Raw genomic sequence first — 18,007 nt, 5'->3', positions numbered from 1 at the left:
ACCACATTTGCCTAATTATGTTGTTGTCTGGGATAATGTCAGCTTCCACCGAACCAACATTGTTAGGTACTGGTTTGCTGCACATGAAAGGATAACAGTGGAGTTCCTTCCACCATACTCTCCATTCCTAAATCCAATAGAACAGTTTTTTTCAGCATGGAGGTGGAAAGTATATGATCATAGACCACAAGATCAGATGTCTCTGTTGGATGCCATGAATGCATTCAAGGAGATTTTTCCCCCGGTGCATGGCAATGGAAAACATCAGATGTGATGTTGAGGAAAATATTTGGCCTGACCAACAAGAGCGACAGGATGTCCACCAAGAAGAATTTTTTCATGGATGTTATTTTGTAGTTATTTGGTATTTTTGTGTATTTGTGGTAACATAAGAAATATGAAATGTACAGTAATTGGACAAGCAAGATTTCACTTGACATGTAATACATTCGTACAAAAATAAATGTACTGTATAAATACAAATGTTCATATACTTTTTTTCTATGTACTATTGACTTCTCAACAGATATCAGATTTTTTAAATAAAACCTTAATCTCCATGGTTGACTGTCATGGTGAAAAAAACAACTAAACATTTTGACCAGTGTGGCTCACACGATGACAAAAATACTTTATAATTTGGTGGCCTCGGCCAAATTACTGACACGATAACTAGGTTTTGAAGCATGAATGAAATGTTTTGGGTGAGTAACTACATTTTGCAAACATGCAATAAAGTTCTGAAGTTCCATTTGCACTCACAGTTTAGAGAATGTTAAGGCTGTTTCGAAAAATGTGCCAAAGCAATTGAAAAAAAACTGTAAACAGCCATAAGGTCAGATATCTGGTGAGATGAATGTGTAATATGGCATATCTGAGTTTAACTATTATTGTAATATCAGTCGAGATATGAGACTTATAATTCATTATAAATTAAGTGGATTTAACATGGTGTTTATTGCGTGTTATAAATAATCATGCTCATAAACCAAAAATAAGCAAGTTTTATAATGTATTCTAATTGTTGATTATTTATGAGATGAAACAACATATACGTTTTCTTTTTATATAATGCATTGTGCATTCATTATAATGTCTTAAGAATACCCTTATAATATTATAAAAATGGGCTTCATAGAAAGTGTTACCATTTTTTTTTCAGAAATAGATCCTAAAAAGCCAAAGCTCCATCAATTTTTGTCACAGAGCAGCAAGCAGATTGTCAGTCTGCCAGCAAAGTGATGCAAACAGTGATGTGTTTTGGTGCTGTTTCAACAAATATCGGCAGTAATTTGAGGATTGAACATGATTTACCTGTGATCATGATCACACGGATACCAGCAGCCCTGCACAGCTCAATGGATCCAACAACCTCTTTACGAGGAGGATCCAGCATACCAACGCAACCTACGAAGGTGAGATCAGTCTGTGAGGAAAGCAAAAGAAGGAGGGGTTAGCTTTAACAAAATTCAGTTATCATGTTAGTTGAAATACAAATGATGTCCCTGTTTCTCTTTCACACAAATACCTCATACTCAGCAAACTTGGTGGAGTCCTCCAGGTTCATTTCCTCCTTTCTCAGAGGGTTGTCACAGGTTGCCAGTGCCAGGCAGCGCAGGGTATCACGGCCAGTTCCCCATTCCTTGATCACAGCCATGATCTTATCTTTAACTGGACCAGTCAGGGGCACACGGGTGGTTCCAACACGCACATAGGCACATCTGTCAATCACACCCTCAGGCGCACCCTTCAACAATAACGATTTTGTGATTTAGATTCTCTTTTAGGCATTTAATTTTACTAGGTCTTTTTTACGATTGGTCTTACCTTGACAAACATCTTGTTTCCAACAGGGGCCTTGGAGGCCTTTGCAGCGGAGCAATAGACAGACATAGACTTCCTGTCACGGGAGAACTCAAGAGTAAATTCCTTCTTCATAAGCTGCTTGATCACCTAGGAAACCAAGAGAAGAAAACTACATTGATTTTATGTTTGAATTGGAATTAAATGAAGAATTCAGTCTTGGAACATGAATTTGACAGTTGAACTATTACAAAATCTCCGACCATAAACTAAGTGTGCAGAAATACACTATCATAGATATCCTTTTGATATTTCAATCATAAATTAGGACTAAAGATTTAAAACTAGAATTGCAATAAATTCCAAAGGATGACCAACATGAACTTAGAGAGCTCCGAAGAGGCTGAGGTACTTACAGTGCAGCATGTGTTGGCTCTCTCCACCTTGGACAGACCACGGACATCAGTACTGAACACGTTCATCTTTTCAACCAGGCAGCACAGGGCAGTCTCTGTAGCTTCACCCACTTTCTCATAGATTCCTTTAGACTGTTAAACAAGAGTGAGAGTTAAGCTCAGTTGTTGCTTCACAAATGGAAGATCTTTGATGAAAACGGAATAAATGTTTGTTTACCTCATTGTAGTCCAGAGAGGAGTCATTGCACAAGGCGCAGATGGTTGCCAGCTCAACAAGGCCATCATACTGGCCACACTTGACAGGAAGTCCACGCCTAGTACTGTGCGGTAAAGTAAGGAGAATGGCGAGTCTTTCTGTGTGTGTCTGTCTGCATGAGAGTCACTGAATGAATATGAAATTACTTACACTTCTCCCTCTGGTGTGTACTTGGATCCAGAAATGTCATACTGGTCAAGAGTCACAGAGTCACCGTCCACCTTCTCAATGACGAACATCTAAATACCAAGAGAACAAAGCTTAAAACAGTGTGCAAAACAGAAGGGTTTCATGGTTGTAGTGAGAGGATTGGCATATTGGTTCTTGCTTGACTTCTTTTGGAGCAAGACAATGTCTCTTACAAACCTTTGTAACACACATCTGGTTGGTGGTGAGGGTGCCAGTTTTGTCTGAGCAAATGACAGATGTGCAGCCCAGAGTCTCTACAGAGGGAAGAGAACGGACAATGGCATTCTTCTTAGCCATACGGCGGGTTCCCAAAGCCAAGCAGGTAGTGATGACAGCAGGCAAACCTTTTTGGAAAAGAAACAGATGTGTTGGATTTACTCGATCTACAAAACCTGCATTGAAAAGGTGAATCATGAATCTTGTATGAATTTTACTCTTGATTTCACTCTGATGTACCCTGATTTTTATCATGACTCCTGTATTCTCACCTTCGGGGATGGCAGCTACAGCAAGAGCCACAGCGATCTTGAAGTAGTAGACAGCACCGCGGATCCAGGAGCCACCATGAACAGGGTCGTTGAAGTGGCCAATGTTGATAAGCCAGACAGCCACACAGATGAGGGAGATGACTTTGGAGAGCTGCTCACTGAACTCATCCAGCTTCTGCTGCAAGGGGGTCTTCTCCTGCTCTGTGGCAGCCATCTGGTCACGGATTTTACCGATCTCAGTGGAGACGCTGGTGGCAACCACAACTCCGATAGCCTTGCCGGCAGCGATGTTAGTGCCCTGGGAAAACGAGTGGGAGAGAATGTTTCAGTGCTATACTGCTGGAGAAAGAGAAGAGGCACAACAAAAAGCTGAAGAAAGGGAAACTCACAGAGAAAAGCATGTTCTTCTTGTCCTGGTTGACAGCCCTGGGGTCAGGGACAGACTCTGTGTGTTTAATCACACTGACGGACTCACCTGAGAATAAAGTGAGAGAAGGATAAAGATATATGCAATGTTTTGTGAGTATTGGGAGGTAACTGGACATATTTTGTAAATCAGAGACAAACCAGTGAGGATAGACTGATCAACACGCAGAGTTGTGGAGCGGATGGCGGTGATCCTGATATCAGCAGGCACTTTGTCACCAACTACACAGGAAAAAGTTGAGAATTAAGAACACATATATGTAGAGCAATTCATACTCAAATCTTATAGTACTCATAGTAAGAAAAATACAGAAATGCAGAGTGACGCTTGGGGCTAGGGCAGTGGTTACCAACCTTTTTAAGCCCAAGATCCCTGACCTCTGCCTTTATGAAAGACAAGATCTTCCTATTGAAGAATTGATAGAAAAAGGCAGCCCAGATTGTCCTTTCAATTTGAGGCCTTTTATTCTGTATTTTAATTAGTTATGCACCGATCATGATGTTTTATGCTCCCCCCCCCCCCCTTTTTTTTACAAGCAAATTGCCTATTTTTTAAAGTCAATTTATTTATTGTTTATGTGCTCTATAACAAGCAAACTGGCCTTAAACAAAAATATCTTTAGCCATTGGAAATTAGAGGCAACTACTGCATTTTAATCATAATCCAAACAAAGATGCTACACACGTTGCATGAGAAGTTTTTGATTTGAATGAATAATTTCAAGATTTAAAGCGAAAACAGAACAGTCTGACTTTATCTTTGTGAAATTACGTTACATAAAACATATCTCCATGAAACAAAAACAGCAGACTGGCTGAATGGCATGCAAATTCACTCTCTGACAGCAGGTGGCGCTTATGGAACAGCAGCCATACAGCGTTTCCTTGGTTACTGATGTAAACAAAGCATGGCTGTTCTGATAAACAGTACTTTATAGGGAGGAACGAGGAGAAGAAAATGCCATTGAAACTAAATACCTATTATTCTTTTTTTTTTACTTTTATTACAAAATTGTCTAAAACTGTATATTTAAAGCTTCTATAGTATATATTATTATTTTTTTTTTTTTATTATTATTATTATTATATTCTTCAAGTTCAGGGCTGTTCAGGGCTGTCCAGTCCTGCTCCTGGAGGTCCACCTTCTTATCGAGTTTAGTTTCATCCATACTTATACAAACATGGACCAGCTAACCAGGCTCTTCAGGACCATAACAAACATCCAAGCACTTATGTTGAAGCTACTCTGCAAAACAATGGCCCACCAGATTGGCCCCCTGATCTAGTCTAGTCTAAAGATAATGCCGCTGTCAATAATGTTTGCTGATCTATTGGTGAAAGATTAGAGACTCAAAAGGGGGACCTGTTCAGGGGGCAAATGCATGAAAGAGAAGAATGACAAGGACAAGCTGACCTTCAACATGGAGTAAACAAGTGCCCTAGAGAGAAAACATGAGTGATGAGGAAGGAACAGGTGGAAGAGGGAAAGAGAAGGGGCAAGGGATCGAAAGGGGGCAAACAGAGGAACAGGTGCTTGGATGTATTTATATACAGGCCTTTTCTTTGCCCATGCTCTCGCCGGTTCTTTCGGCCTTTTCTGATCCCATTACTCTATATTCTTCCTCCCACTGTCACACACACACCGTAATTGCCTTAAAAGGACGCTCACACTTTCTCAAGGGCATGAGTCCCATATAGTCCTGTCCCCTCTGCACATGTGCCTCGTTACTTGACATCACTGTGCTTACACAGTGTAACAGTTGGCTTGAGGGTGTTGCTTACTCTGCATTTCCATTTTCAGACCATTGCACTCTTCTTGTGTGTTAGAGCATTATGAGAATGTTCTGTGTTAATGATGCTCTGCTGTCAGATACTCATGTCCACTGGTATACCTGACACTTCCACAATGTCTCCAGGAACAATCTCTCTGGCTTTGATCATCTGTACGCTCTTTCTGTCAGCGCGGTAGACTTTGCCCATCTCTGGCTCATACTCCTTCAGAGCCTCGATGGCGCTCTCCGCATTGCGCTCCTGTGAACACAAAGTTCTTGATCAGTTCCTGCTCCCATTAGTATTTTACACCTTGACGACTCTCTTCTTCCAAGGGTGCGCATACTTTCCAAATGACTGTTGTGCCAGTTGAATGGGCCCTTGATGAAACCTGATCAGCCTCTAGTATTTTTGCCACCGGACCTTTGTGAATACTATGTGAATACTGCCGTGTCTAAACTTTAACCTCTGATGTCATTTACACCATTCTGGCTTCTAATGCTTGCATTCACTGTGCGTTTATATAGTGGTCCCAATAATAGTTTTGGATTCTTGCGTTACTCTTGAAATTTATTTTTTTTAATTGTATTAGATAACTGCAAGATAACTACAAGTGGTGTCTGCAAACAAATAATGCTAGAGCTTTTCTTAGTAATACCTTCAGTTTAACCATTTTCAATTATATTTTTAACCAACTGGACAAGGTTATTTTACCATTAGTGGATTTATGAGGTCTGTTTCTCTCAGTTCACATACAGTGTAATTGTAAATGTAGTTCATCACATTACCAGAAAATTTAAAAATGCTTTTTGTCTTCGTTTGAACAATATATCTACTGTCTTACGATTTAAAACCCTATAAACATGTTTTGTCTGAAAAGTGTTTTCTTTCATTTCTTTTTATTTTAAATTTATTTAAAATTTTACATTTCTCTTTTTATTTTAACAATAAGTGCCTCTTAGTTTAACATTTTGTCATATAATTTATTAATTTATTTTGGCGGTTGCCTCTAGTATCCAGATTCTTTTTGGGACCACTGTTTTGGGGATGTAAAATATATGTATAATTTCACCTGCCATACTCCAACGATAGCATTAGCAATAAGGATGAGAAGGATGACAAATGGCTCGACGAAGGCAGTGACGGTTTCCTCACCTTCCTCAAACCAAGCCAGTACCTGATGAACAGAGAGAGCCAGAGAGATTGTGAGAGACACATCCAAGGTCCATATGGGAGGTGTAAAAAAATAAATAAAATAATAATTTTTTAATCCACCTCATTAGAGTCTGATTAAAGAAACAGTGGATGTATGTAAAATTGTGCACCAGTTTGGGTGGTTTATGAGGACAAAAATTTGTATAATGACATGGGTATGACATAGGTATTACAATGTGAAGGTGGCTTATGAGGACACTGCAATTCCTGTGTCCCCATAATTCAAAAGGCTTTAAAAAATACTAAATGGTGCTTTTTGAAAATCTAAAGTTTTCTGTGAGGGGTAGGTTTAGGTGTAGGGTTGGGTAGGGTGATAGAAAATACAGTTTGTACAGTATAAAAACCATTACGCCTATGGAAAGTCCTCGTAAACCACCTATACCAACGTGTGTGTATGTGTGTGTGTGTGTGTGTGTGTGCGTGTATCCTCTGAAAGTTTTGCTCAAGTAAGTGCATCTCCCCCCACCCACCCACACCTCATATGTACATGAAGTTATGGTTGAGTGTGGTGTACAGCTGATCCAGTAGTTCTCACGTGTGCACACACATCGCTCGTTTTATGGCATGATGGCACCTGCTGTTTGTCTTTCTCTCCCTCACCTTTACAGTCTCGCCACCAATCTGTTTTTCATTCCTTCCATCTTTGACCTTTGTGTGTGGATTCTGTTTCTTGTATGGGCTTAAGACCACCTTAAAATAACACTCTTTTCCTCTCTCTGTTTTAATCACTCACTCTCTCTCTCTTTTCTTTTTCTCTCTATTCTTTCTCTGTCCTTGCTTCTCCTCAAAGCTTCTATCTTGGCCTTCTAAGGCCATAATGGCAGCTGTGATAAGGCTCGACGAAGGCCTGAACAAAACAGCAGAACTAATGCTGTCTGCTTCATTTATTCCTAAACCGATTTGGAAGAAAGAAAGAACGTCAGTTTTATGTGCCGTCACTCGTTCATTATCAGAGCGGCAAGTACTCAGATTTCAAGAGTGAGGGCGTGTATATGTCTGGGACTAAGAAAAGATGCCTAGCACCTCATGCTAGCAGTGTTGTTTCACGTAACTATAAGGGTCCCATAATACCTGGCACATATAAACAGCTGGATTACTGCCTACCCATTATATGCTCTAGGCTGAAGGGTTACCATATGGCTTGATTGACAGGAACAGATGGGAATGTGGGAAATGTGTCCCTGTCCTTCACATTCAGATTATTAATCATTGTCTGCACCTCTAAATGAAACCCTGTCCATTCATTAAAATGTTACAGCTCTGTGACTGTAAATCTAATGTTATGTGGTTTCTATTTACTTACAAAAGAGATGCAGGCAGCCAACAGCAGGATCCTGACCAAGAGATCTTCAAACTGCTCAACCACCAGCTCCCAGATGCTCTTACCTGAGAGAGAAGGTTTTTTTATATAGTTCAATTAGAAAGTCAATATGACCAAATTGGTAAGCACACCAATCATGATCTTTGTTTGACTGAAAAGAGAAGTGCATAAATCAAATAAAGCAACTGATTTGCATAAAAAACAGACATGATGTCAATTCTACATCTAGGTCTTGTCGTATAAATCTATAATAACAGTAAATTGAGAACTTACCTTCTTCAGCGGGCAGCTCTGTGATTGGTCAATTTGGTCCAGTAGACAAATGAATGGCAGAGGTGGGTAGAAACAGAACCATTAGAATTAGCCATTAATATCTTTCCCATCATCAACCACCATAACATAGCATATTCAATTATGGTATAATACTTCATTCTGAAATGAGGTCTAGCCATTTGTCCTTCTGTTTGACCTTCTACTGAAGTCCCTGTAGGCTTAACATGGCCCCTCTGTGTTTCAGCTGTTACATTTTTGCTTTTCTTCTTTCTTTTCCTTATCTTCTAATCTTGCTTTTCCAACTTGATGTTATTATACTGCATGGATAAGTGCATCTGTTCAAGTTCTTGAAAACACTTCTGGAGATTTATGCTGTCTTCTCTAATTTTTTAATGCATTTGAATTGCAGTTTTAAAAAAAGTCTTGAGAGACACTATAACTATTTAAATATTTTCCTCCATTTTGTTGTCTAAGTCTGATGTCTGTTCTCAACTAATCACAACTAAGCATGTCCTTATTACAAAGTTGGGAATTCTTGCTACCTCCCCTTCAAAATGGCATGTTCTGTTAATTCGTCCCAACATTGTTTTATTGTAATCAAACATCCATTCAGATTTTTCAGATGCCTCCGTCATTTGACCATGCTTTCCTCACCGTTGAATCCGTACTTGGCTTGGCTTTTCTTGACCTGATCCAGAGAGAGGCCTGTGGTCTCGCTCACGCCGAAGTAGGCCAGGCATTCTGCTGGTTCTTTGATGTGTGAGTTCTCCATCCTGTCTGCTCAAAGTGGAGACTTCAAAAAAAAAAAGAAAAAACACACAAGAGATGTAGATGACTTGGATTCCTACCCAGAGAAATGCAGACAATCCCGTTTTAAGGCTTTTTACAGGTCATTGAGAAACTACTGAATCCTCTAGTTATAAAAAAAATAAATAAATAAAAATTCCTGAACAAAAGAGAGTACGCACCAACACTTTTTAAAAGTGTGGGATAGGGACAAAACAGATGGCCCCTTGATTCTCTTTCCCCTCTCTCTTTCTCTCTCCTTCTCCTCACTCTGGAGCGCAGGGCTGACAGAAAGTGCAAACTTCCACCCATCTCTGTAGAGTTTTATAAAGACACCAGACAAACCATCTCCCAGGTCACACCCAGAGGAGGCCCACTATTGGCTGAAATCAGACCAATATGGTGAGGAAGGGGCATGGCCTTGGGAAGAGAGATGGAGGGGTGTGATTTGGAGCAATTGGGTGAAAACTGCAGCAGGGGTGAGCAGCCTTAAAAGCGGGGTTGAAATTGGGGTCTGTTTTTTAGAACATGGGAATGAGTGATCACTCAAATGGTTTTGGGATGTTGATATACAGTGAGGGATGACCATGGGCTTGGCTTTTTGTGGGGATTAAAAACTTACAGGTCCTTTTTACAATTATGTGGTACAGGATTAAAATGTCTTTCTATTCTGTAAGAACTGTAATGTGAAGGTATGTTTGAAAATCAGTTGGGGATAACGCATTACAAGTAACGTGAGTTATGTAATCAGATGACTTTTTTTCAAATAACTAGTATTATAACGCATTACTTTTCAATTTACAACAAAAAATTACTTTTTCAAACAAGTAACGCAAGTTACATTGTTTTCCAATTTATTCACTGACACATCTCCTGTCCCCATGTTGAGAAAAATCAGGAGTGAGGTGCAGAGGCACTTCCTTCAGCTGGAGGCTTATTCATTTCACTTTCGGTGTGAAAGGGCCTTTACAGTTGCCAAAAATATAACCTTTGGTTATAAGCAAGCTCAGCCCAGGTGACAAAAAGTAACGCAAAAGTAATGTAATGCATTACTTTCCATAAAAAGTAATCAAGCAATGCAATTAGTTACTTTTTATGGAGTAACACAATATTGTAATGCATTACTTTTAAAAGTAACTTTCCCCAACACTGTTGAAAATATATGAAGATCGTCAGATCTCCATCATCAGAGAGGATTAGCACCCAGGATGAACAGCTATGGAAAAAGTGTGTGAGGCTAAAACAATTCTTCAGACATGGCAAATGTGTTGTAAAACAGGCTGAGGAGGGATTCATTAGCAAGAGTGTGTAAAGAGAGAAAGAAAGAGATGAACGAAAGAGGACTGTTAAGGTTGAAATTAAGACATTATTAGATTCTGAATGTCTCTAAGTTTGTAGATCTTTTGTCTTGTTGAGAGATTGTTTAGAAGAATAGACAGTGATAGATGACTGGGTAAATCATTTTCGCCAAACCAGATCAAGGACAGGAAGAAACCATTGTATGATTTTAGCCCATTTAATGGCCGTTCATTCATTTTTATAACATTTTTTAAGCAAACTTAATTTGTAATGCAACTTAATGCTTACAGTTAATTACTGTACTAATGAATATAGTAAAACAATGGATGAAGTAGGGAAGTTTTGCATGCAATATTTATTCTTTTTTACTTTGTATTGTGTAGTGAAGATATTTATTTGTTTAAAATTATATTGTATGAGTGGGTTAAAACAACAACAACAACCACCATATTTTAAGACATTGAAAGTGACAAATGATCAGTTGGTCAGTTAAATCAAGTCGCAGACTCTTTTGCTTTAGAGGGGTCCCCCCTATCATCATTCTAACATCACTTGAAACTAAATCCATAACCATTAGACAAACAACATGAAAATCAATTTTAATAATTCTTAGTGTGTCATTTATTTATTCTATTTTATTGGGGACATTTAATTAATGATGCAAAAAGTTTTATCATTTTGGCACTTGGACATGCAGCCCTAGCATTTCACATACCGGCACACCAGAGCATTATTAGACTATCATATGGGTGAGTAATTGTCTCAAAACATCCTTCAGCCCCTCCTTTTATTCACACCTCATATTCATGCCTACATGAAGTGCCTACAGTTTGTGCTTCTCTTCAGCTGCTACTCTGCCCTTTGAACTTATAGGCTTGTCGTTTCCAAGAGTAGGAACATTTAATTCCCCCATCAGATAAATAATGTTTTCATCCATCAACATTTCACTTGAACGATTTTTTGAACATGCCACAATCCGTATTGTTATTAACTAAAACTAAAACAATTTTTTTTAAAAGTGTACATTGCAATAAAATAGGAATATTAGATGAAAAACATAGAATGAAAACTATGAGATGAAAAAAAACTTAGAATTTAATTATAAATTAGAACAAATTATAAATGTTGACTTTGCAGCTAACTGAAATAAAATTATTTTCTTTTATTGGCAAATAAAGATGGGCAAATAAAGTTATTTTATTCTTGTCTACACACAATGTTCAGTATATTCTCTGAAATCCATTCTCTGCATCTCCTCACTTAAATATATGTGTGAAGACTTGTTCTCCTACCCTGACTATTGTTATTTAAGTGTTCCAGTGAAACTAGACCCTGTTGTCCGTGTGTGTGTGGGGTGGGGGGGGGGGGAAACAACATATCAAACAAACATAAGAGAAAACCAGTTACTGATGCAGACGGACAGTCAGCCATGTGTGGGGGGAAATGTAGCGGAACGCTGGGCGCTGGGGGGGGGGGGGGGGGGGGGGGGGGGGGGGGGGTCCTTTTTGTTCTTGTGTAACTGTAGATTGAGCAGCAGTTGTGTGTGTCTTGTATAAATAGATCTGAGTGACGTGGATCAGCAGCAGCTCAACCCAATTGTTCGATTTTTATGTTTATTGCAAGGATGGTGGAAGGGAGGTGACCCTCACAGCTCTTGTGTGGCCGAAGAAACGGAGAGCGTGAGGGCTACAGCAGATATTTAGCCATTCAGGTTCTTAGTAAGTGTTAAGGTTACAGTTCACACACAGGCCTCGGATATCCTGTTTAGTTTTATTTGTCTTTCTCTCCTGTTCTTTTTTTCTTTTCAGAGTACTTGACATATTTTTCACCACTGACTCTCTGTGACTTTTTAACTCTGACCCCTTGCCCCCTTTCTGACCTGGGCCCCATCAGGTGTGCTTATGTGTCATGATTCTGACAACCCTGTCGTTGCACAGAATGTCTCCCGGTGCTGCTGGCATGTCTGTGCTCATGTTGCAGCACGGGTCGCATTGCTGCAAAAACGTGGTGGATGATTTCTTACCATTCACTGTGAAATTCTTATATTCAAAATGAACTAAATTAAAAGTGACCGTTAATAAATTGAAAAGATTTCTAAATTTAAATAAATGCCGTTCTTTGAACTAGCTGTTCATCCAAGTGTCCTGGAAAAAATGTATCCCGGTTTCCACAAAATATTAATGGTTTTCAACAATACTAATAATAATAAGACTTGTTTCTTGAGCACCATATCAGCATATTACAATGAAGACTGTACTGAAGACTGGAAATAGCTGTTCAGCTTTGCCATGACAGGAATAAATTACATTTTAACGTGTTTAAAAAAATGGTTATTTTATATTGTAATACAATTTCACAATATTACAGTTATATGGCCTATCATTTTATGTTATCAGTAAAGCCTGCTAAAGTAAGAGTTGCTAGGTGTGAAAGATAACGGTGCACAAAAGCACAAAGCACTTCAATTTTAAAAACAGGAAGTTTGAGAGAAATTGATTCAGTGATGATCTTCTTCTGGTGAAGTGATTGACGGGGCAGCGGTCTGATGTTGTACTGGAGAGAGATAAGACACATGGAACTGACCGGTTAGTGCCGGAAGATTTAAGAAATAACATTCCCACATTTTATGAGTATATTTATCCTTCTGTAACTCTGTCATTGTGTATGTGTCTTCCTTTTTAGGTCTGCACTTGGCCCGGGGAACATACAGAGACGCTGCTGATGACAGGAAGACGGATCAAGGGAAAGAGCGGAACGCTGGGCGCTGGGGGGGGGGGGGGGGGGGGGGGGGGGGGGGGGGTCCTTTTTGTTCTTGTGTAACTGTAGATTGAGCAGCAGTTGTGTGTGTCTTGTATAAATAGATCTGAGTGACGTGGACCAGCAGCAGCTCAACCCAATTGTTCGATTTTTATGTTTATTGCAAGGATGGTGGAAGGGAGGTGACCCTCACAGCTCTTGTGTGGCCGAAGAAACGGAGAGCGTGAGGGCTACAGCAGATATTTAGCCATTCAGGTTCTTAGTAAGTGTTAAGGTTACAGTTCACACACAGGCCTCGGATATCCTGTTTAGTTTTATTTGTCTTTCTCTCCTGTTCTTTTTTTCTTTTCAGAGTACTTGACATATTTTTCACCACTGACTCTCTGTGACTTTTTAACTCTGACCCCTTGCCCCCTTTCTGACCTGGGCCCCATCAGGTGTGCTTATGTGTCATGATTCTGACAACCCTGTCGTTGCACAGAATGTCTCCCGGTGCTGCTGGCATGTCTGTGCTCATGTTGCAGCACAGGTCGCATTGCTGCAAAAACGTGGTGGATGATTTCTTACCATTCACTGTGAAATTCTTATATTCAAAATGAACTAAATTAAAAGTGACCGTTAATAAATTGAAAAGATTTCTAAATTTAAATAAATGCCGTTCTTTGAACTAGCTGTTCATCCAAGTGTCCTGGAAAAAATGTATCCCGGTTTCCACAAAATATTAATGGTTTTCAACAATACTAATAATAATAAGACTTGTTTCTTGAGCACCATTACAATGAAGACTGTACTGAAGACTGGAAATAGCTGTTCAGCTTTGCCATGACAGGAATAAATTACATTTTAACGTGTTTAAAAAAATGGTTATTTTATATTGTAATACAATTTCACAATATTACAGTTATATGGCCTATCATTTTATGTTATCAGTAAAGCCTGCTAAAGTAAGAGTTGCTAGGTGTGAAAGATAACGGTGCACAAAAGCACAAAGCACTTCAATTTTAAAAACAGGAAGTTTGAGAGAAATTGATTCAGTGATGATCTTCTTCTGGTGAAGTGATTGACGGGGCAGCGGTCTGATGTTGTACTGGAGAGAGATAAGACACATGGAACTGACCGGTTAGTGCCGGAAGATTTAAGAAATAACATTCCCACATTTTATGAGTATATTTATCCTTCTGTAACTCTGTCATTGTGTATGTGTCTTCCTTTTTAGGTCTGCACTTGGCCCGGGGAACATACAGAGACGCTGCTGATGACAGGAAGACGGATCAAGGGAAAGAGAAGAGGGACTCAGGAAAGCCAAGATGCTGGGATGAATTGAAGGTTAAATATATATAGTGGCGAATGAGAGGAGTCTAGAATGGAGTTAGGAAGACAAATATGAAGAAAAAGATCAGAAGTGACAGAGTAAAAATGTGCATTTGAGGAATTAGAGAACGTAATGAAGGGGAAAATAAGGGGGAACAACATCTTAGGGATTTTTGACAGCTGTCAATTCTTGTTAACTGCCACTAATAAATACATTATTTTCAAACTCATTAGTGATTACTGTGGCCTTTCCTTCTTAACATTTTTATTCATAAATAAATATGAATGTATTAGCAGATGCAGAAGCCAGTGTGATTTCACACATCTTACACACGTGTACAGTATGTTGTGTACATGTGTGTGCGGCAAACAAGTGCGTGACAGGTGTTGGACAGGAATGGTGTTAAATTCTCAGCACTGTCCCTATTCTTGGTTATTTGTACCTGTGGCTCCAACGTATGGTGCTATAATCCAGTCTTTAATGACTAACGCCTCTATATACGCACACAGACAGCACGCACACTTATGACATGTGAATGTGTTCAAGATCATCTAGACTGAGAGAAATTGATTCAGTGATGATCTTCTTCTGGTGAAGTGATTGACGGGGCAGCGGTCTGATGTTGTACTGGAGAGAGATAAGACACATGGAACTGACCGGTTAGTGCCGGAAGATTTAAGAAATAACATTCCCACATTTTATGAGTATATTTATCCTTCTGTAACTCTGTCATTGTGTATGTGTCTTCCTTTTTAGGTCTGCACTTGGCCCGGGGAACATACAGAGACGCTGCTGATGACAGGAAGACGGATCAAGGGAAAGAGAAGAGGGACTCAGGAAAGCCAAGATGCTGGGATGAATTGAAGGTTAAATATATATAGTGGCTAATGAGAGGAGTCTAGAATGGAGTTAGGAAGACAAATATGAAGAAAAAGATCAGAAGTGACAGAGTAAAAATGTGCATTTGAGGAATTAGAGAACGTAATGAAGGGGAAAATAATTTTTGACAGCTGTCAATTCTTGTTAACTGCCACTAATAAATACATTATTTTCAAACTCATTAGTGATTACTGTGGCCTTTCCTTCTTAACATTTTTATTCATAAATAAATATGAATGTATTAGCAGATGCAGAAGCCAGTGTGATTTCACACATCTTACACACGTGTACAGTATGTTGTGTACATGTGTGTGCGGCAAACAAGTGCGTGACAGGTGTTGGACAGGAATGGTGTTAAATTCTCAGCACTGTCCCTATTCTTGGTTATTTGTACCTGTGGCTCCAACGTATGGTGCTATAATCCAGTCTTTAATGACTAACGCCTCTATATACGCACACAGACAGCACGCACACTTATGACATGTGAATGTGTTCAAGATCATCTAGACAAACCCAGAAATGCACTTTTTAATGTTATCTAACAATGTTTTGTACAATCACATTATTAAGGGATATTGCATGCTTTGAAAAATGTTTGGCACAAAAGCATAAAAAATGTTTTAAGTCACTTAAATTTGCCAAATGTGAAAAATATTATTTCATTATTTCTACATTAGGTTACACAAGTTAAATGTTTTACATTTCTACAGTGTTATACAGTGTTTACATTGTATTCCCATTTTATCTTATCAGCAAATGCAATAAAACATTTTGCTTCATTATTTAAGTTGGGTGAAAATAGCAGCATATTATTAACACATTAGCATATTATTAGGGGAAAACATATTTCACAATTTGGACTTTGTTTCTTTCAATTCTGAGAAAATGTCAAAGTTGTGAGATATAAACACAGAATTGTGAGATGTAAACTTGGAATTAAAAAAAAAAAAAAACCTTGCAATTCTGAATTTACGTCTCACAATACAGATTGTTTTTCCCCACCACAAAATAAAAAAGTTAATTGTAAGTTTTTGATCTCATGATTGTGAGTTTATATCTCACCATTCTGAGTTTATATGAGTATATCAGAATTGTGGGTTAAAGTTACCTTTTTAGTATTATTATTATAATTTTTTTTATTCTGTGGAAAAAAACAGGCTTCCATACATTTTAAACCATTGATGATTTAAGGTGTTTTGACACGTCTCACTCTGTCAAATAATAGGTGCACTGACCATCATGAAGGCAAGGACAAACATTATTTATGTGGGTGGTTGGGAACTGTCAGATGAAAAAGAATGTTTTTGAGCGAGTACGTTAGATGTCACAGCTGTAAAAAAACAGTTATCAGCTTTTACAGTGAAGGAACATTTCTATGGGAACAGCTTCTTATCACTATTAATAATAGCAGGTTGTCCTTGGGTATTCTTGAAAGAAGAGAGGACAGAGGATATCCCAAAGAAAGCCCAACACCCTCACTCAATAACCACTCTCTCTCTCACACACACACACACTTTCTCTGCCCCCTTGAGGTTATATTTAGTTCAGCTTTAGGGGTGTTGACCTCTTGTTCTGCTGCAGACTCTAGCCTTACAAGGCCCAACCACAAGTATAGTTGCTTAGCAACCCTTGATGTTTTCACCTAAGTGAACAGTTAGCTACAGTAGCAGCTAATCATCATAATAATATAAGCATCAACATCAGCAGCAGCAGATTGAGCATGTGCACCTCATGTCTGGTGATGCTCCTGTTGCTAGGTGTGCTTTTAAATGGACTAATACCGTATTGACCCGAATATAAGACGATGTTTTTTTCTTGGAAATACTAGTTTCGAATTATTAATTGTTTTTATTTATATTTTATTTCAGTATTCCTTACACAGTTAATAGTTCATTTATGTAGTTAATTTTAGTTTCGTTTTAATTTTGTGTGTGTTTTTGTGTTTTCTAATTTGTTTATTTAGATTTTACATTATTTTTAGTAGGGGTTGAACTACTTCAAACCTTTTTTAAAGTCGACATTTATGTGATGAAACTCGAGTCGACGTCATTAAAGGGGACATAACACACACAGTTTCACCCAATCTCATGTTAATCTTGAGTAGTACTGCATCCTTCATATCTCCAAAAAGTCTTATTTTATCATATTTATAAAAGAAAGATACAGCTTTACGATTTTCTCCGGAAAAAGCCGAGCTCCTGGTGAGCGCCGTGGGCGGAGCTAAAGAGTGACGAGCACTTGGGCGCCGAATGCCAACAAAACAGACATTTGATGCCGTTTCGCTTACCGTCTGCATTTCTGAATCATGACCGGGATCTTTTATAGCTGGGACCACTCCATCTTTCAGCATCAAACAATGTGCAAATCCAGCGTCGAACTGGACCTTGTTTATAAAACGTTTGTCAACAAACACACTTGTGAAACTCCTGCTGCCCCGGAAAAACAAACGGTATCCACTGTCTACATAACGCTGGGTTCTTTAGGAAGCTGAACAAAGTTATCTTTCCCTTACAACCAAAAACACACTTCTTTGGATTGGAGACATTCTTCCCGAGCAAGTCCCGTGCAGCGCGTTGATGGGTGCGATCTCGCTCTTGCTCTGGTCTATACGTGCGCGGGCGCATTCTTCCGGGAGAAATGCCCATATAAGGAGTTCCCCCCTCGTTTACGTCATTAAGAACCACGATGGAAAAAAACTTGTACGAAACCGGAAGTAATATTTTTGGCACAGAAATACTCTGTCATACATCCCAATAGTTTTTTGAAACTTTGCCCATGCTTAGCATGAGAATCCAACTCTTTAACAGTGTAAACAAC

The 18,007-nt window shown here is 38.9% G+C and overlaps 1 protein-coding gene and 1 long non-coding RNA gene across 3 annotated transcripts in view; both read right to left on the bottom strand.

Moving 5' to 3' along the window:
* Positions 1 to 9,239, bottom strand: part of LOC107590562 (sarcoplasmic/endoplasmic reticulum calcium ATPase 1-like) — a 16,769-nt gene extending 7,530 nt beyond the window's left edge. For both annotated transcript variants that reach the window (XM_016279381.1, XM_016279380.1), the window contains exons 1-16: positions 9,126 to 9,239; positions 8,812 to 8,950; positions 8,158 to 8,175; positions 7,867 to 7,949; positions 6,421 to 6,525; positions 5,471 to 5,609; positions 3,720 to 3,800; positions 3,542 to 3,627; positions 3,153 to 3,450; positions 2,842 to 3,008; positions 2,626 to 2,714; positions 2,437 to 2,539; positions 2,220 to 2,351; positions 1,828 to 1,953; positions 1,529 to 1,747; positions 1,315 to 1,426 (exon numbers count right to left, since the gene is read on the bottom strand). In XM_016279381.1, the coding sequence (XP_016134867.1) occupies positions 1,315 to 1,426; positions 1,529 to 1,747; positions 1,828 to 1,953; positions 2,220 to 2,351; positions 2,437 to 2,539; positions 2,626 to 2,714; positions 2,842 to 3,008; positions 3,153 to 3,450; positions 3,542 to 3,627; positions 3,720 to 3,800; positions 5,471 to 5,609; positions 6,421 to 6,525; positions 7,867 to 7,949; positions 8,158 to 8,175; positions 8,812 to 8,929 (1,876 nt within the window). In that variant the 5' untranslated portion in view covers positions 8,930 to 8,950; positions 9,126 to 9,239. The remainder of the gene's footprint in view (positions 1 to 1,314; positions 1,427 to 1,528; positions 1,748 to 1,827; positions 1,954 to 2,219; positions 2,352 to 2,436; positions 2,540 to 2,625; positions 2,715 to 2,841; positions 3,009 to 3,152; positions 3,451 to 3,541; positions 3,628 to 3,719; positions 3,801 to 5,470; positions 5,610 to 6,420; positions 6,526 to 7,866; positions 7,950 to 8,157; positions 8,176 to 8,811; positions 8,951 to 9,125) is intronic.
* Positions 9,240 to 9,866: 627 nt separating this feature from the next.
* The window catches only part of LOC107590560 (uncharacterized), a 14,880-nt gene continuing 6,739 nt past the window's right edge, over positions 9,867 to 18,007 (bottom strand). Inside the window, exons 2-3 of the long non-coding RNA XR_001609801.1 lie at positions 17,606 to 17,616; positions 9,867 to 9,876 (exon numbers count right to left, since the gene is read on the bottom strand). This is a non-coding gene — a long non-coding RNA (uncharacterized lncRNA). The remainder of the gene's footprint in view (positions 9,877 to 17,605; positions 17,617 to 18,007) is intronic.

This window comes from Sinocyclocheilus grahami, unplaced genomic scaffold, assembly GCF_001515645.1.
Source record: "Sinocyclocheilus grahami isolate Dianchi unplaced genomic scaffold, SAMN03320097.WGS_v1.1 scaffold130.1, whole genome shotgun sequence".
Lineage (NCBI taxonomy): Eukaryota > Metazoa > Chordata > Actinopteri > Cypriniformes > Cyprinidae > Sinocyclocheilus > Sinocyclocheilus grahami.
Note: the sequence above shows the minus strand (reverse complement) of the source record. Positions and strands in the feature narration are given on the sequence as shown.